Source organism: Eucalyptus grandis, chromosome 1 (genome assembly GCF_016545825.1).
Source record: "Eucalyptus grandis isolate ANBG69807.140 chromosome 1, ASM1654582v1, whole genome shotgun sequence".
Lineage (NCBI taxonomy): Eukaryota > Viridiplantae > Streptophyta > Magnoliopsida > Myrtales > Myrtaceae > Eucalyptus > Eucalyptus grandis.
Genome location: NC_052612.1, coordinates 13538354 through 13565798, shown reverse-complemented (window position 1 = coordinate 13565798; position 27445 = coordinate 13538354). Strand labels below are relative to the sequence as shown.

The following is a 27445-nucleotide window of genomic DNA, read 5'->3' as shown; positions in this document are numbered from 1 at the left end:
ATATGCTTGAGAGAGATACTAGTTTTCTTTGATACTTTTAGGTTTGATCCCTTCAGTTTAGTCTCCAACTTCTAAACTTCTAAACTTTTTCCTATCCCACGGCCAAGGACGCTCGAGCTTCTTTTGAGTCTCAGCCAATGCCGTTCCAACTTTTAGGCTTTTTCAAGCTCGGGAACATGGTCATATGAGCTTTGCCGAGCTTGACCGTGACCGCAAGCTTCTTCAAACCCGCAGCCACTTTGAGTTTTGTCGAGCTTGGCCATGACCGCTGCAGCTTCAAGGCTTCTTTTAACTCACAGCCATGGCCACTTGAGCTTCGTCAAACCTGGCCATGGTCGCTTGTGAGTTACTTTGTGATTGCGGCCATCGTCGCTCTAGCTTCCAAAGCTTGTTCAAGTTTGCGGTGATGGCCAATCGTGTTTTGTGGAATTTGGCCATGGTTGCTCTTGCTTCTTCAAATGTGCGGCCCGGCCGGTTGAGCTCTTTTTGCTGGGATTTGAACTTGTTTCCAGAATCAGAGACGTTAGATATGAAAAAGAAAATGGAAGACAGAGAAACATTCTTGAAGCTGCTTCTTGCTGTTCTTATTCTGCATTGGGCTCCAACATAGTCAAACCCCAAGATAGAAAAAGGAAAACGCGGTACTTACTTTTTGCTGTTTTCATCAAATTTTCCTTTTATCCTTTTTTAGTTTTAAAATTTCAAGTATTTTTATGTGATGCTTGACGAGCGCCACATCGATGCCCTGTGTTCTAAGAAAATACTAAAAATATATCACATCAATATTTAATAAAATACTTATAAAATATCACATCAATATTTTTATGAACCTAACACAAGAGAATTTACTTTTTTTTTTTTTTTAAAGTAAAAAACACCAATTTTACTTAAATTTAATTACACTTTTTTTTTCCAAGTTTTGATCTTTGATAATAAGTTCTAGGAATTCTAATGCAATTATCCCCAAGATTAAAATATAAGGACAAAGGATATTGCCATTTACTCAGCCCAGCTCGACGAGGACCTGATGATGACCAAAATTACCTTTACATTATATACCAGATCAGCATTTTGGCAAGTATATGTGAATAAAGAGTACAATCCAAGCACACAAGACGTAGAAAGAAGCAAAGTCCCCGGCAACATCTGCCTTTATATGTATCGGCAACCAGTTCTTTATCTTAAAAAGCGCCAAAAGAGGCTAACTATGCATACCAGTGCAAACTAGGAACTGAAGAACTAGATTAAGGTAAAACATGAAAACTGGCAACAGGAAAAGAGGACAATCAAAACTGTGGTGACTGATGAGAATACATTATGACTTAAAAGGAACGTTCACCCCTACAATTGGCGGCGTCACTTCATTCCCATCACTAAAAGCCAAACTTCTCAGTATCTTTTGCCCAATGCCTAGAGCGAGACAATTCTCATTAGGTACAAAAGGAACGAGTATTAAATAAACAAGTAGGGATCACCAATAATCTCCACAAGAGCATTTGCCATCCTTAAAGTGATGGAATCTCTTGTTGTCTCTAACAATCAGTTCCCTACCCACAATCTTGGACATGATCTTTATCGCGTTATGACAGTCACCACAGATCCGGAGGTTCTTAATGATTCTGAGAGGCGTCCTTGCAGGAGTGCTGATAAGTCCGTAAGCTATTGCGAGTCGCTCGCTGTGATAGAGCAAGGCTTGCTCCTTCGCCTCTTGATCAATGTCATGAAGCACATATCTAGTGTCCGGTACATAACCCCCTTCCTTCCCACTCTTATATTTCTCGTCGTCCTTGTAAAGAGTGGGATTTTTGAACTCGCTGATTCTGTTTTTCCCCTCGAGCATGTTGATCACAGAGCGCCTCTTGGGTGATGGTGTAGGAATTTTATTAGCAGTAGCGATTGAAGGATCAATAGCCATCATCAACTCCTCAACATGGTCTTCAAGATCAAGATCACCATGGATCCGTGCATAACTCTTCAGTGCCTCCCAAACCTCCAATGTGGGCTCAAATGGTAGCTTTTCAATATACTCCACGGCTTCTGCAAGATGCCCAGGTTGACAGAGAACATCAATAACCCCTAAATAATGCTCAACCCCAGGCTTAATCCCATAATCATTCTGCATCGACTCAAAATGTATAAAACCTTCTTCTATGGCTCCTATACTGGCACATGCTGACAGAACTGCAAGGAAAGTCTGTTCATTTGGCTTCAAACCCAAGTTCCTGATGTGCTCGTATAACTCCAACCCATCATCCCCTAACCCATTGTACGCATACCCATTTATCATCAAATGCCACGAGTCAATATTCTTATCAAGCATGTGATCGAAAACTCTCCGAGCATCGATCATACTGTCACACTTCCCATACATTTCAAGCACCTTATTCTTCATCTGAAGATCACCTCTACATGTCGACTGCAAAAAGTAATCATGCACCTTCTTCGCATTCTCAAGAGACTTAGACTTCCCACATGAATCGAACAACCAACTGAAGCAGTCGGCATCGGCTTTAACCCCCTCATTCATCAACTCTATAGCTTCTTTAACTTTCCCTCCCTGGCACAACTGTCTCAGATCAGCAATCGAAGGCCCCGGAGCAGGAGCTTCCACCACCCGATTCTCCGTCGCATGCACTACAGCTGCTTGCTGATGGTTCCACTGATTAGCACTCGGGTTCTGTGGGACCCACTGGTTGCGATTATCTGGTTGCGGATACCCTTGATTTTGGTTGTTCCATTGATTAGGGCTTCTAGGCTGTTGCTGATAGTTCTGGTTCGGGTTGTTCACCCCAGCTGGGCTCTGATACTGACCATAGCTCTGGTTCTGGGTATTCCACTGACCAGGATTCTGCTGCCGAGGATAACCCTGCCCCGGAACTTGCTTATTCCACTGTTCAGGGCTCTGCTGCTGCGAATAAACGGGAGCAGGATCAGAGTATCCGCGGCCCGGATAACTCTGACCCTGACTAGGGTATCCTGCATTGGGATAACTCTGGCTCTGGCCCTGGTTCTGGTAACCAAACCCAGGGTTCCCTTGCGGCGGCGGCGGCGGTGACGGCGAGCTCCATTGACCAGCGTTGGTGTCTCTGTTCTGAGGGCGAAAGTACTGATTTTGCTGCACCCCTTCATCTGGGTTCCGGTCGAAACCCCTGAAATCAGACGGCGGCGGAGGCGATTGCTGCGGAGCAGGAGGAGGAGGAGGAGGATACTCATTCCACACCGCGTGCGCGCTCAGGGCTCTCGACAGGCTTAGGGTTTGGCGGCGGCCGGCGGCCAACAAATGGGCGGCGGTGGCGGCGGAACCGTTCCGAGACAGCAGCGGCCTCAAGGAGACGAGAGAGGAGACCCCCGGGCGCCGCCTCACGAGGGAAGACGCCATGCTCGCCGTCTGTCAAAGCGAAAGCAACGAGAGGACGACGGGTCTCGTCAGAATGCCCCCCGCAGAAGAAAGCTGACGCCGACCCAGTAATCTCTGACGAAACAGACGCAAGATAGAGAGAAAGAAGAGATAGAGAGAGAGAGAGAGAGAGGGGAACCTTCGATCCTGGAAGAGGCCAAGCGAGATGGTGGCTAGAAGGCTTGGAAGCGTCTCGAGTTTTGAAGACGATGGAGCAGAGTTGCAGGAGGAGTCGACGAGGACGAGGACGAGGAGAAGAAACGCGAGACTGAGGGTTTCTCAAGCTCTATTTTCTGGCCTATCATCTGTTTGCTCGACAAAAAATTATTATATATATTTTTTAACATTTCCCCCCTTTCAATGAATATTTCCATTTGTCATTTAGGTTATAAATTTTGCGTTCTTTCATTTGTAAGATTGGACTTTCATTAATTTGGCTTCCTCTAATTTTTAATTATTGTTTGTGGATTTGCATTTTTATTTTGGGGGTGGCACTGTATCTACTCCGGCTCGATTAAATCCATCCATTTTTCACCAAAGAGACACTATCATCTTAACTAATTAGTTGCTATCTAAAGTTGTGGCCGTTTTCTATTCTAATTGCTGTAACCGACAATTTCACATTTGTGTATTTATGGATTGTGGGCACTATGTTTGCTTTTTTAATGTTGGATTTAATTACTTTTGTTGAAAAGAATAAAACATAATTCTATTCTACATTGGCGAACAAATTTATGGATCGATTGTCAAGTTAAATGTAGAAAAATTTTGACACAAACGATTTTTTAATACAATTACTTGTTTATAAACTTACACTTTCTTTGTGCTTATTAGGGGTGGTTCCACTTAGAACCTGAAAACTACCTGCTAGAGCATGTTCCTTATTTTTTGGAACCTGAAACTTATCTAGCATGCCTCGAAACCTAAAACCTACTCTATCACAAGTTTTGGGAGATGTTCTAGTTTTACCCAAATTCTCATATATAATTAAATGAATAATTATAATGAATCATCACTTTTAATGACCATCACTTGTTACTATAATTCATTGATCACAACATAATTGTTAGCAAAGTAAAAGTCTCAATCATTTGAAAGTTCAAACTAATGGTTCCAAATTATATACTAATCATTTGAAGAATACCGCAGGATTACACAAAAACATAAATCAATAGTGGTTTGTTTTGTTGGGCGAGTGTTTGCTATTCATATAAGTCCCAAGAGAGTGGCATTGATGATTGCAGAATGTAAGGAAGTGAAAGAATAGCTAGCCTCCAGTGAGGACGTTGTGGAAATTGGGTGAGGGAGAATGTCACCATCCAATTTTCTCATATACTAATGTGGGCTGAAATGTGGGGCTTTGTGAGTAGCTCGGGACATTTGTGCTATGAATTTAGGAATGGAATGATCATCATCTTATAGGATATTTAAAGGCAAATTTAGCCCCTCCTGAACAAATGGTTCCAGAGTTGATATCACTCTCCTAATGATGGCCATCGCAAATCAAAACCAGTCATTGCATTGAAAGTGATAGGTATGTCTCATTCAAGGAATTAGATGCTTGAGTTAAATTGCGGTGTAATACAATCGATGATTATGAAGACGCCCTTTGATATATCATCTTTGGGAACATTCTACTGAGAAAAGGTTGGCTGAGTGTTCCTACTCACTAGGCCCCACACAGACTTGTCTTCGGCCGAAAAGCTTTAGGCCCATGACACTAGACGTGTGGTAGAGATCTAGTTCCATTTCATTTAACTTTCTTTTCATTTCTTTTTATTTTTCCACTAGTACTTACATGTATCCAATTGCGATCGGTCCACTTTTGAATATCAAAATTATTATCTTCTCACTCCATAAATAGATTGAAAAAAAGCCTTTGCTACCATAACAATATTTAGGTTACTATGAGAATATTGGTTTGTTATAAGTCATAAATTCTTAAAAGAGTGGATCTCATAATAATTTATAATTATTTATTATTTAGTTTTTGATCTAGAATAAATTGTTATTTTCACAGAAAATTAAAAATTGCCACCTATCATTTCTCATTGAAAAAAATCTAAAATATGACTAATTACAGAGTTAGCAACTTTGCCATTATCAAAGACTAAAGAGAGGGATGTCATATTTGGGTGGATAGTGGTACATTGTATGGACATGGTTTAGTATGGATTTAAATATGGAAAAAGAAAAATCTGTAGTTAGATTCTTTTTATCAAAACTATGAAAAATACCATGAGGCGAAATTAAACAAATTTGCAAAATATAAATGCCATTTGGACTCCACCTTCATTGAAAGAAAAAGAATAGGAGATTGCTTTCCTTTTTGCACGATGAAATTATCATTATATTCCTTGAAGCTTGCAGTTAATCAAATATTCAGATCTCCTTCATATTTTTTGCTTTCTTCAAGCAAATCAACTTTACCTTTAAGGAAATTTTTTTATGCTAAATTTTCGGCTTTGAAAAAAAAATTGACATAATATTGAGGGAAATTTCAAACGAGGGCTCAAAGTACTCTTAATTTCTCATAAGAGCCTAAAGTAAACCTTATCTCAAATAGGAGTCTCAAATTCCTTCATTTTTTCAAAAGAGGATTCAAAGCGAACATTGTTTTAAATAAGAGCCTAAAGTAGTTATGTTAATTTCAAATCAAGACCTAACCTCATTGGCTGGTCAATGGCATTAACATCCTTTTGTAGTTTCTTGTTTTCTTCCCCTTTTTTCTTTCTTTTTTGCTCTTTTTTAATTAAAAAACCAAACTAAAAAAAAAGACAAAAAATATTAAAATTTAAAAAAAATAAAAGAAAACACAAATTAAAAAAAAAAAAAAAAAAACTCAGGTGGAGGGCTAGGGCAAGCCCTCTGGCTTGTATTACTCTTTTTCTTTTTCTAGTTTTTATCATTTTTTTTTCTTGTTTAAGTTTTTTTAAAAGAAAAAAAAATAGAGAAAGGATAAATGAAAGAAAATAAGCAAAAATAAAAGATGAAGATACCCTTGACTAGCCAGTGAGGTTAGGTCATTTTTAAGGCTGACATGGCCACTTTAAACCCTTATTAAAAATAAAGTCTACTTCAAGCCCTAATTTGAGAAATGAATGCACTTTAGGTTCTTATTTGAGATAATATTCACTTTAAATCTTTATTTGATAAATTAAGAGCACTTTGTGCCCTTATTTGGAATTTTCTATAATGACGAGTATCCAAACTTTTAAATTTTGAGACGTGAGTAATTAATAACTCAATTAAATAGCGCTAAGGAGTGCAACATGCACCAACAAATAATAGGATAATTTGTACTTTTTCTCCTACACTTTCACTATTTTTCTAAAGCGGCCAATATATCTTAATTTGTTTAATCAAAATCTTCTACTTTTACAATTCAATCTCCCAATATAGAATTTGGCCACGGGATCGCCAAATGACACCAAAGTATTATACAAATAAACTATGCGAATGTGCACGAGGGTGCAAAAATTTAGCCAATATAGACAGCACCTAAGTATGACATGAATAAAATTTTGCCAAGATGGATGCCAACTCAGATGTTGTCATGAGAAATTTTTTTATCAATGTCAAACTACAATGCAGGGGTAAGCAAAAAGACAGAGCCTAAAAGACTGGATTGGTCTGCCCTTTTGGGCCCAAATAGGCTTGGGCTGAGATTTTGGGCTGCCTTTTTTTTTTATTCGAGCTGGTCAGAGACATAGGCCTGAATTGCGTGTATCGGTTTAGACTAATCTTTAGAAATCAAATACATATTATATATATATATATATATATATATATAAAAAGTGAAATTATAAATAATAGAATATGCTGTTCATGCTCGAGACACTTTAATAAAGTTATAAATGAATTAAAAAATACAAACACATAAAAAAATTGAATTATAAGGCCAAAGTTATAACAACTAATCTATTTTTTATTTCAAAAAAGATATCCGGGCTAGGCCTGAACGGCCCAATTTAGTTCGCTCTAGGCTTTTTATCGTCATTTGTGCCGGGCCTAGAAAAAAAATAGGCCTGGTCTCTTCAGGCAGGGCAAAAGGAAAAAAAAGAAGAAAAAGAAGCCTTGACTGTGATGTGAGTTGGATTTAGTCAGATTTTGTGTCGGAAGGTATTGATTAGAAAATTTAGAAAAAAAAATAACTTAATTTGACAAATCAAAGATAGATGGCCTTGATTAGCGAAAGCATGAAAATATAGGGTCGAAATGTACGATCTTGCCTAAATGATATGATTACTTTTTAAATTAAAGGTATTTAGAATGACAAGCAGAAATCTTGTAGTCAATTGAGTTTGAATTGATGCTAAAATCCGCAAGTTGGCTGCGTACTGACGATGTCCCAAGATGGTGATAAAAGTCACATATAATCAAATATGATAAAATGCATTATTATATGTATTATGTTGTTGAGCATGCCTAATGCCGATTCCATGCATTGTCGAAGAAGTCAGTGATCTGAAAATCTTTTATCAATTACTTAACAAGTGTCCCGAAGACACTTGTCAATAAAATTTTTCCAATATATATGAAGTTGTGAACGCATGCAAGCATCCACATATTTCCGACTTGGAGTTCGGTCAATCCATACGAATAGAGTCTAAACTTATTCCTTTTTTATTGGCCCTGAGTCTAAACCTTTGTTTATGAAGACGTTCTTATACTTTATTTTGTACCCGGAAAGGGCTGCTGTCCGATGAGTACACGAAAGCGACTGAATTAGTTAGACAAGCACTTGATATAGCAAGAGGTAAGAGATCAATTCATGCTCGTTGGTTGAATAGATGAAATATAGTTACAATCCCTTTTTTAAATGTCTAATTGACTCCGGGATAATAGAGTTTAAGAATGTTATGGATTAGCATTTGACTTGGCTGGTTAGTGCCTTATATACTTTGAATCTCAAAGTGCAAAGAATGAGTCCAACGATTGGGATTAAAGATGTTGAAATTTAAGAGTTGAGGCTTCTCTATAGTTTATGCCCACAATTATTTTTTTAATTTCATTTTGTAAGATCAATTAGTATTCTAAGTCGATGTCTCTATCTAAAGTGCCACAAGTTGAGGAAATTAAGGGAGGTACCTGAATTGGTCAATTATAAATTAAAGTGTTTCCATCTTGACTTCTTCTACAATTTTCACCGGAATATTTCTTTAAGTGTAGCTCAGGGAATAAAATACCGAACTAGGAAAAGCGTGCTTGGTTGAAATTATTACTAGGGATGAGCATGGTTCTAGGGTGAACCTGAAACTTGAGAATTGGACCGATGTGAACTTGTAGATCTTAGGTTCCAAGATATGCAAAATAGGTTACAGGTTTCAAAAATTAAGAAACTTGTTTTGACGAATAGGTTCCGGGTTCTTAGTTAGAAGAACTGGAAACATGGAACTTATAACTTGTAATCTAAACTTGGAACAAGTTTTAATATTTTTCTTGGTTCATGTCTTTACGTGATCTTGCAATATTTCATGCCATTCAATGATGAATGTATAATCTCAAAGTACTAATCTGAGTTTCCATTTTATGATTAAGATTTTTATTTTATTAATGTTCATATTTTTCATATGTTTTTATGGTTAGTGAATTGTAACGACAAGTGGTAATCATTAAAAGTTTTCATTTACTGTAATTATTTAATTAATAATATAGGTAGAACTTGAATAGACCCGGAACCAATCCTAAAAACTGTAACAAGGTAGGTTCCAAGTTCTATGGTATATAGGGTAGGTTATAGGTTTCAAAAAAATGAGAAACTTATTCCGATGGATAGGTTTCAGGCTCCAAATGGAATTTATACGAAATCTAGAACCACTCACTCTTAATTATTACTATCGCTTGAAAATACTTGTTCTCTCTTTCATTGGCATGTCATTCTTTTGTTTAAATGGGGACAATAACCAAAAAAAAATTCCAAGTCCATTACATTTGTGTCGATTTAATTCTAAAACTTTTAATTATGCCAATTTAGTCTAAAATACTTTTACATTTTGCCAATTTGGTCAATCGGGTCAATTTTGGACGGAAATTGTTAACATAAATGTTAAATGTCCTATGTGACATAATTGGGGAAATTTTTTCAATAATATTTTGATTTTTTAATATTTTTTGTTCTATTTTCTTTTCTTCTCTTTATTATTATTTTTTTTGGCTAAGGGCCGGCAAGGGTTGATTGGGATGCACGGCCTCTAACCTAGGTTTGGTGAGGGTTGTCAAGTGAGGGCACTATGACCCTCATCGAGTCTAGGTGATGGTGGTGATGCCCTTACTTGTGGTTGGCGAGAGTTAGCTGGTGATCTTTGTTGGCCCTCAACCTAAAAAAGAGTAAAGAGAAAAAAAGAAAAAAAAAAAAAAAAGGAAAAAAAAAAAAAAAAAAAAAATTATTAAAATGTTATTATAAAATGTCTTTGTTAGCACTAGCCATGCTACGTCGAATTAGCATTCACGTCAATGATTTCCTACCAAAATTAGCCGGATTGAGTTAATTGACAAAATATAAAAATGTTTAAAACTAAATTGATACAAACGCAATAAATTTAAGATTTTTTTGATAATTTCCTTATTTAAATATAAAGTGTTAGTCTGATTGGCACAAAAGCTGAGTAAGACCCTTGTGGATATAAAGTGCCATAAGTTGAGGAAATTAAGGGAGGTACCTGAATTGGTGAATTATCAATTAAAGTGTTTCCATCTTGACTTCTTCAACAATTTTCACAGGAATATTTTTTAATGTAACTTGGGGAATAATTTTTTTATTATTAAAATATCGAATTAGGAAAAGCGTGCTTGGTGGAACTTATTACCATCCCTGAAAATTCTTTTCGTCCCTTTCATCCGCATGTCATTCTTTTGTTTAAATGGGGACAATAACAAAAAAAACTTTAAGTCTATTGTAGTTGTGTCGATTTAGTTTTGAAACTTTTAATTGTGTCAATTTAATCTTATATATTTTCACATTTTATCAATTGAGTCTATCTTGCTAATTTTAGCTAGAAATCGCTAACATAAATGTTAATTGTCCTACATGATACGATCGGCGTTGACATGAAATTTTTTAAATAATATTTTTATTTTTATATATTTTTTTTTATTTTTTCTTTTCTTCTTTCTTTTTTTTTTTTTGGTGAGAAATGGCCAACCTCAAGCAAGGGCGTGTGACCTCTAACCCAAGTCTAGCGAGGGTGGCTAGGCAAGGACATTGTGCCTTTTTAGGTCTTGGCGACAGTGGCGATGCCCTTGCTTGTGGTTGTCGAGGGCCTCAACTTAAAAAAAAAAAGGGTAAAGAGAAGAAAAGAAAAAAAGAACAAAAAGTATGAAAAATTATTAAAATGTTATTAAAACATGTACATGTTAGGATTGACCACGTCATATAGGATGCTTGGTGTTCTTGTTAGTGATTTCCTATAAAAAATGACTAGATTGAGTCAATTGACAAAATATGTAAATTTTTAAGACTAAATTGCCATAATTAAAATGTTTATGATTATATTGATACAAATGCAATAGGTTTAATATTTTTTTGACAATTTTCCTATTTAAATGTAAAGTGTTAGTTTGATTGGCACAAAAGCCAAGTAAGACCCTTGTTAATATTTAAGCGTATGGATAGATGTTTACTGTTTACTCTCATACACTTTGAACTTATTCTTAACTCGGAACTTTTACAATATGCAATATATATATATAAATTAGATGTCAGTTTTAAATTTATAATAAGTCAAAGAAGAGAAAGAAAAAAGAGAAAAAAGGATTTTTTTTTCTTAACAATAATCTTTTCGATCAAGCCTGAAAGTTTAGAAATTAAATAATAATAACAAAGTTCATATACGGCATGGGACATAGCCCGGGATCACCGTTGTCATGGTCGTTTTTTTTATTTAATTTACATACTCAGATTTCATGATGACGGCTGAGGGGAGTCCTCCAATTTGAAAGCAGACCGAGCCTTTCGCGCCACACAAGGTTTCACACGCACCCTCCAGAGGAAGATGAAGAGCAAGTCCCCAAGTTTCTCTGCATAAAATAACCAGGAACTCGATCACAAGTCACAATCCGAGACAATGCACTTCCACCGAACCCATCCTCTGACCAGGCCCGACCGTCCTCACGTCATCGCCGCCATGGCGTCTACAAAGACGGCATTTCCCACCCCTCCCCGCTCGCTTGACCTCACCCACCTCCAGCTCCCTTCCGGTCTCGGCGTCAGGTCAGAGCTTCGTTACCCGCTTCGACTCGAGCGATTTGTTTCTGGAGGGGTGGATGATGAGCAAAGAGTCTGAATGATGTGAACTCTGAGAAGTGAGTGGGGTTCTACTCTGTTTTGAACGTGCTTTGCTTTTGTGCTGCAGAGATGGCGAGGGAACGGCGTCTGTTGCTTGGAGTGGCTGTTGCTTTATCGGCATGTTGGTTCGGTTTGCTCGCTTCGGCACAGCTCATTCACCCGGCTGAATGTCAGTTTATTTGCTTTTTCTGTTTGTCGTATGGGTCTTAGGATATATATGATCGGTCTATGAGGCTATGATCTTCCTTGAGAACTACATGGCGAGAAAAAGATGATCTTCAAACAAGATGATGTTTTCAATAGACGGTTCTTCTTATTCTTGCTATGACTAGGTGGATTTTAATGCCTTGTAGTAAATGCGCTGAAAGCAATCCGGAAGTCTCTTGGCGATCCATTCAAAAATCTCCGCGACTGGAATAAGAACGATCCCTGCACTTCCAACTGGACTGGGGTCATCTGCTCGCAGCAAAATGATGGCTACCAGCACGTTCAAGAACTGTAAGTTCACTTTTTTTGTTTACCTAAGTTCAAGAACTGTATTTTCATTTCTTTATATCTGTTTAGAGAAATAAACATTTCTCTCTCTCATTTTGAAGTTCCGATTGACCTGTTCTACCTCACAAATATATGATAAATCTTACTTCAGATACCATATTGCTTATCTAGTGAGAAACAGATTTCTAATTAGTTTTATGTTTTTGTGGGTGTTTCATCTGATATTTTATTTTAGCGTTTTTATAGCTACAAATCTTTTAATATCTCTGCTAGCATGGATTCTGGTTCAATGATACTCTTCTTTGTTGTTAGATGGAAGAACTTTTGAATATGTGGAGTCAAACTGTCCATTCATGTACAGGAATCAATCTTGAAATCCCGAAGCAAATCTTGATTTAAAACATGTAAATGCTATCAATAGATATGTGGTGATAGTCTGTTCTCATGTGCTTCCTCTCATGTGCAGGCGGCTGCTAAATAAGAATCTGACAGGGACATTAGCTCCGGAGCTTGGTGTACTCACCTATGTGATTTACTTGTATGCCGCTGGTCTAACCATGTCATACTTTCCTTTTTGTGAAGTATCATGCTTGTGCCTGTGTAAACTCGCACTTCTTTCATTTTGAAATTGAAGTTGCCATTGCTCTCTCTCTCTCTCTCTCTCTCTCTCTCTCTCTCTCAAAAACATTTCTTGGCAGGGATTTTATGTGGAACAACATAAGTGGCAGCATACCAAAGGAGATCGGCAACATGACTTCTTTGCACCTCCTGTATGTGAGAACTTAATTTGTACTAGGTCCAGTGCATATGCTATGATGCTATAAAATTTTACACAGATGAGCGTATTTGCAGCATTTTGTTTTTCATTGATAGTTATGGGCACTTCATTTCAGTTTGATAAATTTCTCCTTTGTCTGTTACAGAGTACTGAATTATGCATTATGATGGATGAATCCATAAAAGCAAGGGTGATTAACTAGGTAGCTGGGAGTGCTGTCTATTGTAGACAAACTGCTTTCATCATATCCATTTATATAGTCAGACAAACTGACGTCCAATTGTCGAGTTTCATGGTTCATGTTTTGGGCTTGATGTTGATTAGGTTTATCACTGCATAGACTCAACGTCTCTCTTTTTTTAGAGATACATCATATCTATGCGAGATAATTTCTTGTTATATCATGCCAGTTAACACTCTTAATGGAACAGTGGACCGAGATCTTCAGTATTAAGTTTTTGCTTTGACTTGACATGATGGTAATGTTCAAAAATTTCTTGGAGAAGAATGCTGTGCACTTGCTCATAGAAGCTTTAATAGTATATTTTTTGTGGGCAACTAACAATTAGGAAATACTTTCTGTATCAGATGAAACTTGATAATAATATGCAAAAGCAACTTACGGAGGCAATATTTAATGCAGGCTTCTAAGTGGAAACAATATATCAGGTCCTCTACCAGATGAGCTTGGATTCCTCCCCAATATAACAAAATTTCAGCTGGACCGTAACCAAGTATCAGGACCACTGCCCAGATCATTTGCAAATTTGCTAAAAGTTCAGCACTTGTAAGCTTTACAGAAAATAAGTTCTAATATTTGGTTCTCAGTGGCAAGGTAACCAGATTAGTTACTTTTGAGTCATCGGATGCTGTGTCTTGCAGTCACATGAACAACAATTCTATCAGTGGTCAGATTCCTCCTGAGCTCTCTAAACTACCGATGCTTAAACACTTGTGAGTATGTCATTACCATTATCTCGATCTTTTCCTTCTTTATTTTAACAGTCTAATGGAATGCTTGCAGCCTTTTGGATAACAACAACTTGTCCGGTTATCTCCCACAAGAGCTCGCTATGATGCCAAATCTGACGATTCTGTATGTTTCTTTTGATGAAGCCTTATTTTGATACACACGCTTTTTTCTCCATGCTATCCAAGCAAATGATTTTTGAGGCTGAAATTCCAGCAAATGAATTTTGAGGCTGAAATGACCACATAGTCATTGTTGCTTATAACTGAAATGACTCAGATAAGCATTACTTGTTTAATCAGTGCAGAAGCAAAAATGATAAACAAGTATGACTACTTTGGTCTTGAAAAAAGTAAAACAGCTTCTGGGAATTCCTATGTTGTGGAACCTTAATATGTATAGGTTCATTTAAGGGAACTTTAAATTGGTAAATCTAGTTAAAATTTGAGCAGGAGCTCAGTTTTGCTTGAGGTCGTTTGTCTTGTTCTTTGCATCTAATCCTTGTATACAAAGCTTCATACATACAACTAAAGTTTGAAATTTTGATCACCTATTACTAGAAACTAGCAACAATTTTAACTATGTTATTTCATTGCAGCCAACTGGACAACAACAACTTTGAGGGGAATGGTATCCCAAGTAATTATTCAAACATGCCTAAACTCGTGAAATTGTAAGGTTCATCTATCTCTCTATAACCTGAATGCATATACACGACACATGCGTGCATACAGCATACAACCAACGCCAGTATTGGGCTACCTTCTTTGGTTTCTTTTGTTTGAAGAGAAAACAGACAACCATGCATGCTGATTGATGTCGCATTGCTTATAATTCATGTTATCAATAATGCATTTACATGAAAATGATTTCCAGAGAACTTAGCGCCACATGGAGGCTAATTTCAATCATATTTCGGTATTTGGAAGTTTTACCCCTTGCAATCTTTGCTTTTCATCATTATGGATCTTCGACTCTTCTGCCAGGGCTAGCCACAAGCTGCATATTTCTTCTTCATATCTTCTCACAAAAAGGACAGTTGTCTACTTTCTAAACTTGATTCTTTTAATATTCACAGGAGTTTGAGAAACTGCAATTTGACAGGCGTTATCCCTGATTTCAGCACCATCCCAAGTCTTCTTTACTTGTAAGTTTCAATCTTTAATTCTTTAATTGATGATCGTCAGTTAGCATTGATTGTGTTACCAATTGTGCGCTGTTTCTTGGCTTTAGCTGTGTAAATGGAATGAGGAGAATTATGAGAAGTATCAAGTTAAGAAAAAGACTCAAATAATCTGGGCATGCTGTCTGACCAAAACTGTTGTTCAATTTGCAGGGATCTTAGCTCAAATAACCTAACTGGAAGCATACCCACGAATAAGCTTTCTCCAAATATCACTACTATGTAGGTGCTCCATGAGATTTTAATTATGAATGTTGCTCTCTCTCTCTCTCTCTCACACACACACACACACACACACACACACACACACACACACACACACACACACACATTCACATGCTGTAACAAAGAAATAATAAGCAAGAAAGGCACTTAAATACAAATATTATGACACCTGGAACTGAATACTGGTCAGAGGTACGTCTGTAATGGTAATCCTTTATCCATATTTAATTGATTTGCTTCACATCTTGCAGTGATCTCTCCAATAATCAGCTTAATGGGACTATTCCCTCAAACTTTTCTAGTTTTGTCAAGCTTCAAAAACTGTAAGAATCATCTGGACTTTGACTACATATTCTTGTTTTCTGTCAAAATCATGGTGATATCCTAGTTTGAAGCTTGAAGCAGCTATTCACTTCATGTCATCAAATGATGGTGCTGTATCATTTTTCTACAGACGGAAATAATTACATAATGGACTTACATAGGAATGATAACTGGTTTTGTATTTGCAGATCTCTTCACAACAATTACTTGTCCGGTGATGTTCCAACCAATATATGGCAGAATATCAATTTCAATGCAACATCAACACTTAAATTGTGAGCCAATTGCAGAAAGACAAAATCATGGGTTCATTCTTAGCCGTTTCTTAGTAATACTATGAGCATTTTATTGTGTGGTTCAATGACTTATGGTATGACTGCCTTAAAATTGCGATGTATGTGCATGTTGTCTCATTCCAGGAATTTGTATGGTTCATATTTATATGAACTGACAAATATTGAACGTGCGCTCACACACACATGCACTCTCTCTCTCTACCGAACCCCAATTACAGCCTTTTCATTTGAACCAGATAAGATCAAACTTTACATTAAGCACAACTGTTGGCTTACCAGAAATCTTTACAGGGTTACCTCCGACTTGTTTGAAGAACTTTCATATGTACCTGATTCCTTTGTCCTCTTATCCTTGTATATGAATCTTTACTTGCAGGGAGTTCCAAAACAATGCACTTAGTAATGTTGTGGGCAGTCTCAATCCTCCTCCAAATGTCACAATTTGGTATGCTCTCTGCTAATCAAGATCTAGGCATGTTATACATAGTTTCCATCACTCCCTTTGTTTCAATTTATTCACTGTGGTCTGGATCAGTTGATAGCTGTTTTCCTCTCTCTCTCTCTCTCTCTCTTTTATGGGTTTAGTTATCATTTTGAACTTTTGATTCTAGAGCCGCCTAATATTACTAATTTTACATAAACTTGATTAAGCACCTATCATCTTTCGCTTGTATCTAGTAGCTCGATCACGGTTGGGATCATTTTGACGACTTACTAATTTATCTGTGCATAGGCTTCAAGGGAATCCAGTTTGCAGAAGACAAAACGAACTTAATATTGTCAACTACTGTGCATCTGAAGGCAGCAGCGCTGATGCTCCTGCCAATTCTACGTACTCGAACAGCAGCAGCTGCCCATATCAACATTGCCCTGAGTTGTACGAACATCTGCCTGACTCCCCAGATCCATGCTACTGTGCTGCACCGCTTGGTGTTGGAGTGCGTTTACGCAGTCCTAGTATATTTGATTTCCGCCCGTATGCTGACCAGTTCATATCTTACGTGACCTCCGGTCTTGACTTGCAACCGTATCAGCTCGTTGTTGACTCCTTCATATGGCGGAAAGGTCCCAGGCTCGAAATGTTTCTAAAGTTTTATCCTGTGATTGGCAACTATTCTGGTATATTCAATGCAAGCGAGGTCCTACGGCTTATGGACGATATCGCAAGATTTACAATTCCTGGGAATGATGTTTTCGGGCCCTATGATCTGCTAAATTTTACTCTTGGACTTTATCAGTCTGGTAAGTTCCGAGTGGGGGTTGAGATCACGCGAGGTCGAGCCATGAGGCGCACTCCCGTGAGATCTTTGCTCGGCAATTCAATTTTCATGGTCGCTTTAGAAATATGAGAAATTCTTAAGTGAGAATCTTGAATTTTACAAAAAAAAATTATACAATGCAAGATGAATATTTGCGCATATTTCAGAAATATAAGTTTAAAAATATCTCTCTGTAGCTGTTGATTCAAGGACTACGATAAGTTTCCAGGTGAGAATTCCTAATCATCACAAAAAGTTAATAAAAACAAGGTTTAGAATTTTTAATTAATTGCACATAACTGATTGTAAATTCATTGAATAATTGTTAGATCCATGCATAGTGTATAAAGATACTTACGTCTTCATCATTGGATGAGTGATATGTGTGTTTGGTATTAGTCCTGTGACTAAATTGTTCTATATATTTCGATAATCCAATAGTGAATGTCTAAATATTTTAAAACTTATAGTGGACCCGATAAAAGTCCAAATATATATTACTTTGTGAGGGTACAGTCATAAAGATATTAGGAAAATTCATCACATTTATAGCATCAACAATGCAATATAGATACTTAACAAAAGATCAAATATAAGATTTCATTTGTAGGTTTAATATACATAATGGCAGGTATAACCATATGCTAATTGAATAAATCTCATCAGTTTGGCATTGATAAGAGCAAATATATTCAGATTAACTTATACTTTCCCTAAAATCTCGAATTTTTATGGATTAATTGAACTTTTGAAGGATGAATATTCCTATTGATTTTTGAAAAGACCAAAAAACATACTAATAGATCTCTGGTGATAAAATATACTCCTCCTCCTCTACTGCTGATCACATGTCATTCTATAGTCTTTTTTTTTTTTTTTTTTTATCTTATCAGAAGTTATTGATTACATAAATGAATTGGTACCATTTGTACATATATAGATTTGACTAGACATTATAGGGTATCCAGACAAACCATCGTTAGATTTAATAGATGTCGATAGCTTTTCTAATATCATGCAATGCATCTCGAGCATGTCTGAACTAGCGAGCCATCTATTTTGGAGTATCATTTCTTCTCTTGTTCTCAAAACTCTTCCAAATGGTCATTTGAAAGGGAAGCTCTGCAATTGTTTGAATCAAAGGCTTCTTCTGAAACAGATAAAGCTGTCCTTCACAGTTAAACTGGTGCTTAGAGAACAGTAATCTTCTCATGTGCAGATGTTAGTCTGCCGACAAGCTCGGGCATGAGCAAGGGTGTTCTCGCTGCAATTGTGCTTGGATCCATCTCTGCTGCAGGTGTCATATGCCTGGCCATTGCGTTTCTGTTCTACATAAGGCACCCTAGGAACCGGGATCAAGGTTCAAGGACAAAGTCAGGTGTGTGATTTCCGCCACATTATTTTCACCTTAAAAAGCCTCATCCTCTAGAGTGAACTCTTTTATTTATTTATTTTTCCTCTTCGCGTAGCTTCGAAAGTTCCCATGAAAGTTGAAGGACTCAAAGCAATTTCCTTTGCTGATCTTGAGAAGGCAACTGGTAACTTCGATATGACTGCTCAGATAGGACGAGGAGGCTACGGAAAAGTTTATAAAGGTGTCCTAGGGGATAGCACAGTGGTGGCAATCAAACGTGCAGAGCAAAGATCGCTGCAGGGCCAACAAGAGTTCTTTACTGAAATAGAATTCTTGTCACGGCTACACCATCGCAACCTTGTTTCCTTAGTTGGGTACTGCGATGAAGAAAATGAGCAGGTAGAATCTTCTTGATTCTGGCAGCGCTGATGTGCTCATTAAAGCAACGTTTTAAAGAAGTGTCATATTGCCTTTCCTGTTCGCTAATAGTATGAAGCTCCTTATAAAGATGTTTTCTCACATAATAAAACCCTTTAAAATGTAAGTGATGCTATACTCCGGCTACGTGGTCTCCAAAAGTGTGTAGATAGCCTCCGTCATTATAGTTGAAGTTAGATATTATGGTTTGAATTATGACATGTAGAATTCCACTTTAGAAGAAAATCCTGGTAGGGTTACAAAATTAAGGTAATCAATAGGTGCCCCCTGAGGATTCAGCTATGATGTTTATACAGAACAAACTTACAGTGCAGCCAAGATGGAGTGCATGCTGATAAATCTCGTAATTATGTGACCTCAAATGCAAGAAAATAAACTCTATAACAAGTCCTCAATTTTCTAACCGTTAAGGTTGGAACCTATGAAATGACGAAGGTGCTCTTGACCTATTTATGATTCATGCCACATCATCTAGAATGGTGAGAACCACGATGTGGACATTGAATAGATCATCTAGTACAGCAAGGCCTCTGATATAGAGTATACTTTCAATGCAATACCATCTTTACCACTATAAGTCTTGAATATTGTTGGGAGGACTTTAATGCACGCATCTGCATGCAAGCACAGAGGACCACAATGAACTGGTGGATAACCTACTATCAAGAGTCTGACCGCCGAGATTTGGATTTTCTTGTACGAGCTTGCAGAAAAGTTTTCATTTGTTCAGAATATGGAAAGAAATGCATTCATATATGGACATTGCCTGTTATTATTATATGCTACGATAGAAGTGCAGTATTAGTTCTGCAACTGATGTTTCCATTTGAGAATATGCAAGCACATCACATTCGATTTGGTCTTTCCATCGTGATCTTTTGAAATCTGTCTTACATGGACTTTGGGTACTTTTATACTTGGTAAATAATTTGTCTCCAAGAGTTGAATTGGTTACATTATAAAGAAGTCCTTAGTAATCGAGAATCTAAGTCACACCTTTATTAGATATCCTGATGGGACAGATTTCATGTTGTAATGAGTCCTTGTAAGTCTATCTGACAAATTGGAAAATTATTAGGTCCTAAACTCTTAGGTCATTGGTAAAGATTTTGTCAATAACAAGGGACTATACATTGTTCTTGTGCCTATACTGTTCTTGTCCAGCTGTGGTAATACTCCCGTTTCACTATTTTTAGTAGGATCAAACTGTTTTGCTGCAATTCAATAATGACAATGACTCTAAATAATAAGTTTTATATGCTTTTTTTGTCCTAGCAGATGTTGGTATATGAATTCATGCCAAATGGTTCCCTTCACAGTGCCTTATCAGGTAAGAAATCATGCTGTTTCATAAGCTATATCCGTGATTGTTCATCATGCTCTGTAAGGCTCATCCGTCTAATATGTTCATCTCTCGGAACCGTTTGGTCTCTTGACTATCCACATGCACCACCTGTCGTTTTCATTTTATAATTGAGTGAAATATATTGTCGTATGGTTATATAGGAACAATTTTTTCCATTATGCCCCCTCTTTTTCAAGTGCAAACTTTTGTGCACGTGTCGTATAATCTGTTCCTTGCTCTCGGCAGAAGGCAGGATGATTCAAAATCTATGACATTCTCAAGCTGGTCCCCAGCTGACTTGGCTTAAAATTTCCTCACAATCTTTGATTGCTTACTTTCTCATGTTGACAGTATGAAAAGCAGGATTTCTGAATCCCATGTTGCAGTGTCTCTGGCCATTTTTTACCTTAAAATGAAAGGAGACATGGCAAAGATATTACAATGCCAAAATTGCCCTTCATATATAGAAATATCCACAAAAGTGGTCTTGTTCTGATAGCCGTGAGCTTAAATATAGCTTCTCTATCTTGATATTTATTAATTGGCAGGTCCATATAGAAGCCCGTTGAGTTTTGCAGTCAGATTGAGCATTGCCTTGGGTTCAGCTAAGGGCATTCTCTACCTTCATACAGAAGCTGACCCTCCCATCATACACCGCGATATCAAAGCCAATAATATATTATTAGACAGCAGACTCAATGCAAAAGTCGCAGACTTTGGAATCTCGAGACTTGCACCATCACCAAATACTGATGGTTTTGTAACCGCTCACATATCCACAAACGTAAAGGGAACACCTGTAAGTAACTTTGCTTGTCATAGGTGGAGATTTTATCATAAGTAACTTTGCTTGTCATAGTTGGAGATTTTATCATACTAAATGAAGAACGAAGAGTGTCTGACTGATGTAGAGCAAAAGAAGAATTTTGTGGACTGTTTCTGTGGGAGAATGACCATCTGTCACCAGCCATAGATCTTGATGACTATTCCCTGTCTGGCCAGCCTTCCTATTTAGTCGTAGACGTGCAGATCTGCTTTTCTCATTCATCTGATTCTCAATGGCTAGTCTCAAACAAACTAGAGAATGACAAACCAGTTGGGATTCTCTCGAGTTTTCTGTTATTTCACCAGTGGATTAATATGGTATCAGACGAGAAAATTTTGGCATTATTGGTGTTTTCGGATCTGACATTGTTTCATATACAAGTGGCATTAAATGAGTAGAGATCCAGCTTTAAGGTCATCTCGTGTACTTTGTGCTGCTTCACTATTTTAAGGGTTGACCTTAATAATTCTCAATATCCTTTTTCCCTTTGCAGGGCTACCTTGACCCAGAGTACTTCTTGACACACAAGTTAACCGAAAAGAGTGATGTTTACAGCCTTGGGATTGTATTTTTGGAGCTGTTGACAAGGATGCCGCCCATATCTCATGGCAGAAACATTGTCAGGGAGGTACTTGTTCTTTCGCTTTCCCTCATATCCTAGTGGAATGGTCATATAAACCCCGCCGGATAATACTTCCTATATTCTCCTGACTTATGTATACAGCAATCCAGGGCAGTGTCAGCATGATTATCTTTCCAACCCACCGAAGTGCTGAATTCTATGCCAACAGAACATAGAATGCTATCACTAGTTTTCCATCACTCAGAGAGTGGCCTCAAATTCGATTCCATTGCATTTCTTGGCATAATATCAGAATTTTCAGATGAAGCGTAACTTTTGCATCATGATGTTGTCCCACCGTTGGCATTCTCTCACTGTGAATTTTTATGTTGTTGATTGCATTGGCAGGTGCTACAAGCTTGTCAATCTGGATCGATGTTCTCTATCATAGATCGAAGCATGGGCCCGTATCCTTCTGAATGTATCAAGAAGTTTATGGCATTGGCCCTCAAGTGTTGCGATGATCAGACCAAGGCGCGACCAACAATGTTGGAGGTGGTACGAGAATTGGAGAATATATCTTTCATGCTACCGGAAACTGACGCTATCACCACGGAATCAGAACCTTCCAGTTCAGGAATCGAGGATTCTGCTCCTCAGCCTCTTTACCCCAGGAGAAGTCCATATACATCCCTCGACTTGGTGGGAAGTGACCTTGTAAGTGGGGTGATACCCACAATCACGCCACGTTAATGCACCGCTTCGCTTCAATTAGGATCAGTCGCATCATGTAATGTCTTTCGGGGCTCCCAAGAGAGTTTTTCGATGCATGAAGAAACTCAGTGAATCGACCGTGTAACGTGTGGCGTCTTTCCTTTCGGGTTCTGTGGTTAGGCCTCAAGTTGGATCCAAGAACTTCGACATGTCAGACATTTCTCAAAATTTCTAACAACTCATGGATGGTACAAATCCAAGAGCCAGACTCTACGATATCTTTTCGCTTGCGAATGCTCTGAGATCGTACCCAGAAGATGGTTCAGGCATAAGCATATATGCAAGGAGCTGTCGCATACATCATGAACTTTTCATAGATTGGCTATGTTCGTGAGAAATTTGCTCAGCTTAATCTTGAATGCTTGTTGGTTGTCACTAGAGGTGTCAAAACTTTTTTTTTGTCAAAGAGGTGTCAAAACTTTGAATCCATTTACAATGGGATAACCCATGTATGGATTAATTAAGTTTTAATAAATAGGTTGTTAGGGAAATCCCTTATAATGTTTTGAAGATGACAAAATAAATCAAAGGCTATTAACGTGTTTAATGGTTAAGTAATAGACCATGCAGATGATAGAACATATAAATGATATTGCCAAAGTCTGAAAACGGCCAGAAGACTGAACGTAACACATGTCTAAAGTATATTCTGAAGATTTCCAGACTTCTGTATCAAAGTCTGAAGACTGCCAGACTTTAATGTCAAAGTCTATTCTACATCAGAAGTCTGCTCACTTTGACAAATTTTAGACTGAACGTGAATGAAGAACTAGAAGACAGACTCTATGCTGAAATTGAACCAGAAGACAGGCTATATGCTGAAGCTAAACTTATTAGACTGTGTTCAGACCTTAAAGCTAAATTTGTTCAGAAGCAGAATATGTTCAAACCTAGATTGTAAAGTCTATTGCACTCAGACTCAGATTGTAAAGTCTATTGCACTCCGACATTACATCCAGATTCGACAGAACGTAATACAAGCCCAAACATATAACGGCTAGTGATCTGGTTTGGATTCTACATTAAAATTGATTTGATTGACGATTAGATCTTGAAGATAAGAACTTTCTATACGAAGAAGCTCTACTTATGAAAACCAATATTTTGTTTGTATGGCGATCGGAATCAATTTGAGATTCTACCTTTGTCACTCAATGGCTACTAAATCTTATAGATATAGATCTATCCAATGGGTGGATTGGAAGACAATCATCGAGATACTGTTCAACGGCTAGTTTGGAAGTGGAGAAGTATTTAAGGAGATCAAGGATTGATGAGCAAGTAAGAGACGGAGTGTAGAATTTATAATTTCAAAGTCTAAGCGACCTTCGATCATACACTTGTCTCTTGTGAGCTTAAATGTTTGTGATCATGAGAGAAATACCAAAAGAGTGACTTAATGATATAGTGTGATCTACTACTAAGTGTTTGCACTCAAAGTTGTAATTTCTTGTTGATTGCATAATGGAATCCAGCTAAGAAGGTTGTTAGCGTGGGAGAGTGGACGTAGGCTTAGATTAAGCCGAACCACTATAAACTTGTGTTCTTATTTTCTTCCCTGAATCTCTTTATTTTGTTGTAATTCTATTTAACTACTAAAGTCTGATTTCGCTTAAAATTTGCTGCTCTTCAAACTTAGTTTCAAAAGTATGTTGTTATTCAGACTTAAGTTAAAAGTAAATGTTTTTACTGTATTTTGCAGAATCTGTTTTTACACCTATTCACCCTCCTCTAGGTGTTTATACTAGTACTTTCAATACATGAGTTTCAATTGTATGGAAATCTAATGATACATATGTTGTAAATCGACTTGAAAGAGTCAACTCATTAATGAGATATCATTCTCTTGAACAGTTTTTATAATTTTTTTAAATTTTCCATTTTTAAATTATTTTTAAATTATTATTTTTTATTTTTTTCTTTCACTTTTTTTCCCTTACAAATTTCAGCGGCCAACCCTCATTAGCCATTGGGCGAGGGCTGCGAGGCCCTCATCGGTAATGGGCGAGGGTTGCGAAGCTCTCGCCCAATCGCCAATTGCACTGGTGAGCCTTGAGCTCACCGATTGGGCTCACCAAATTTGGTGAGGCCTAGCTTGCTGGCCTCAGTGTTGGCAAGTCTCCAACCTCCCGATTTGGCGAGCTTGAGGTCGTGATTGGGCATGGTCGAGGCTCGAGCCTCACCTATCTAGCGAGACTCAAGCTCTTCGGATTTAGCAAGGTGGAGCCTCACCTAAGGTTGGTGAGGCTTGGCTTGCCGGAACCGGGCGAGCTCGAGCCTCACCGGCCCATGGTAAGGCTTGAGCTTGCTTGTTGCTAGCCACAACCGCCATGGCTAGCGATTGGGAGAAGGAGGAAAAAGAAAAAAGAAAAAAGAAATAAAAACAATTAAAATTCTATTTAATCAATAAAAATACTTAAAAGGAGTGCACAGAAAATCAAATTAGATTTTTCGTACTAAGTGGAAAATATTTTCTAATTCATTTTCAAGTTTCATTAGAACACTGGAAAATATAATAATTTTCAAAAATACCATATTTTGTTAGGAAATCCCTTATGATGTTTTGAAGATGACAAAATAAATTAAAGGCTACTAACGTGTTTATTGGTTAAATAATAGACCATGCATATGATAGAATATTTAAAGGATATTGTCAAAGTCTGAAGACGGCTAGAAGATTGAACATAACGTATGTCCAAAGTATATTTTGAAGATTTCCAAACTTCTGTGTCAAAGTTTGTTCTACATCAGAAATCTGCCTACTCTAACAAATTCCAGATTGAACATGAATGAAGAACCAGAAGATAGACTCTATGCTGAAACTGAACTTATTCAGACTGTGTTCAAACCTTAAAGCTAAATTTGTTCAGAAGCAGAATGTGTTCAGACTCAGATTGTAAAGTCTATTGCACTCAAACTTTATATCCAGATTCGACATAATGTAATACAAGCCCAATCATGTAACGGCTAGTGATCTGGTTTGGATTCTACATCAAGATTGATTTGATTGACTCAATCTAATTGATTGACAATTGGATCTTGAAGACAAGAACTTTCTATACAGAGAAGCTTTACTTATGGAAACCAAGATTCTGTTTGTATGGGCGATCGGAATCAATTTTGGATTCTACTTTTGTCACTCAACGGTTACCAAATCTTCTTGATACAGATATGTCCAATGGGTAGATTGGAAGACAATCCTTGAGATACTGTCCAATGGCTAGTTTAGAAGTTGTTGAGTATTTAAGGAGATCAAGGACCGATGAGCAAGGAAGAGACGGAGCGTAGAATTTATAATTTCAAAGTCTGAGCGACCTTCAATCATACACTTGTTTCTTGTGAGTTTAAACGATTGTGATCGTGAGAGAAATACCAAAATAGTGACTTAGTGAGATAGTGTGATATACTACTAAGTGTTTGTACTCAAAGTTATAATCTCTTGTTGATTGCATAGTGGAATCCAGCTAGAAGGCTGTTAGCGTGGAAGAGTAGACGTAGGCTTGGTCTAAACCGAACCACTATAAATTATGTGTTCTTATTATCTTCCTTGAACTCATTTATTTTGTTCGTAGTTCTATTTAACTGCTAAAGTCTTATCTCGCTCAAAGTCTACTACTCTTCAAACTCAATGTCAAAAGTCTGTTGTTATTCAGACTCAAGTTAAAAGTAAATGTTTTACTGCATTTTGCAGAATTTGTTTTTACACATATTCACCCCTCTCTAGGTGTTCATACTAGCACTTTCATAATTTTTGCGAAATAAATGTGGCCTCAATTTAAAAAAATTATAAAATATATCCATTAAATTTGTAGTTGTATGGAAGTGTTTTAACGACATAATTAAAAAAAATCATACTAAACAAGTTTTTTTTAGATTTGATTAAATATGGAAGTGTTTTACAACATCGGTTGGGTTGTGTATGGATTGAGTATGAGTTGGATTGGGTATGGGTTAATAAATTTACATTACCAATAAATGGGTCATAACTAGGTTAATGGATCAATTTGGATTGGGTCATTAAATAATCTAACCCACCCGTTTGATAGATCTAGTTGTCACATGAAGATAATGTACAATGGTTTGATAGAGCAACTCCTGAACAACTAGAGTACTATTAGAAAATAGTCATAATTGGGGGGGAGAGGGGGAATATCACATCGAAACCGGACTGAAAACTCGAGCCGATTTTTGTTCATTCCTGTTAAACTTCAATTCGGGCTCGTGGTGCTCGTGTGGATATTGGGTTGATCGAGGATAAGTTTGATTGAAAAGTGAAATGCTTTGTGTAGGGTCACAATGAACTACTCTCATGTTTTAGGTTCCGTTTATTTTTCAAAAACTGAATGATTTGAATATGATTGCTTTTACTGCTTAAAATAATTAGTCAATAAAAAATATTTTCATCATCGATCAAAATTTATGTCGAAATAGTTTTATGGATGATGAAATATTTTTTTTTTGTTTTTATTTTCATAAGTGACCATTTTTAAGGAAATGTTTTACAAATCATTTAATTTCCTCGAAATAAATGGACCATTATTTTAGATATGATCCTTGGAGTTGGACAAGATTAGGTTCTTATTTTTTTATCAGTCTTTTTATGGCAATGTACAAAATTCATTTCATAAAAATATACAGGACTGAAAAATTTCGAACTAGCTTCAGTTCTAGTTTGTTGCATTTGGGTCCAGGGAATTTACCTTTCTCAAGCTTTTCTTACCATAACTTGGAACTGATACCAATAATTTGACGTTTGGACTTTGCATAATAGGTTAGAGAAATTAGTAAGAAAAAATTGCAATTATATATATAAAAACCTTGATCGCACGAATATTTATTAGTTTTAGGATGAAAAATTTAAGACTGAGTTGCACTTCATAGATATTTATGACGTCAGCATATTTGTTCCTTTTCATATAAACCAAAGTCATG

The 27445-nt window shown here is 37.1% G+C and overlaps 2 protein-coding genes across 3 annotated transcripts; one reads left to right on the top strand and one right to left on the bottom strand.

Annotated features, from left to right (window-relative positions):
- Window positions 1–1124: 1124 nt before the first annotated feature.
- On the bottom strand, window positions 1125–3700 carry LOC104432896 (pentatricopeptide repeat-containing protein At2g15690, mitochondrial). Its single transcript, XM_010045485.3, has 2 exons — window positions 3537–3700; window positions 1125–3388 (listed from the first exon to the last, which is right to left on the bottom strand). The coding sequence occupies exon 2, from the start codon at window positions 3377–3379 to the stop codon at window positions 1472–1474; it is 1908 nt and encodes a 635-aa protein (XP_010043787.2). The 5' UTR covers window positions 3380–3388; window positions 3537–3700; the 3' UTR covers window positions 1125–1471.
- A 7666-nt stretch (window positions 3701–11366) lies between these two features.
- On the top strand, window positions 11367–22888 carry LOC104432910 (probable LRR receptor-like serine/threonine-protein kinase At1g06840). 2 transcript variants are annotated; one of them, XM_010045502.3, is made up of 21 exons: window positions 11367–11609; window positions 11752–11853; window positions 12038–12182; window positions 12646–12717; window positions 12878–12949; window positions 13601–13744; window positions 13840–13911; window positions 13982–14053; window positions 14526–14600; window positions 15006–15074; window positions 15264–15332; window positions 15587–15658; window positions 15848–15934; window positions 16332–16400; window positions 16689–17197; window positions 18434–18592; window positions 18684–18967; window positions 20285–20336; window positions 20900–21150; window positions 21671–21805; window positions 22148–22888. In XM_010045502.3, exons 2-21 carry the CDS (start codon window positions 11754–11756, stop codon window positions 22490–22492), a joined length of 2853 nt encoding a protein of 950 aa, XP_010043804.3. In that variant the 5' UTR covers window positions 11367–11609; window positions 11752–11753; the 3' UTR covers window positions 22493–22888. The 2 variants fall into 2 exon arrangements, with proteins under 2 accessions (XP_010043804.3, XP_039156657.1); XM_039300723.1 differs by lacking the exon at window positions 13982–14053.
- The last annotated feature ends 4557 nt before the right edge of the window (window positions 22889–27445 follow it).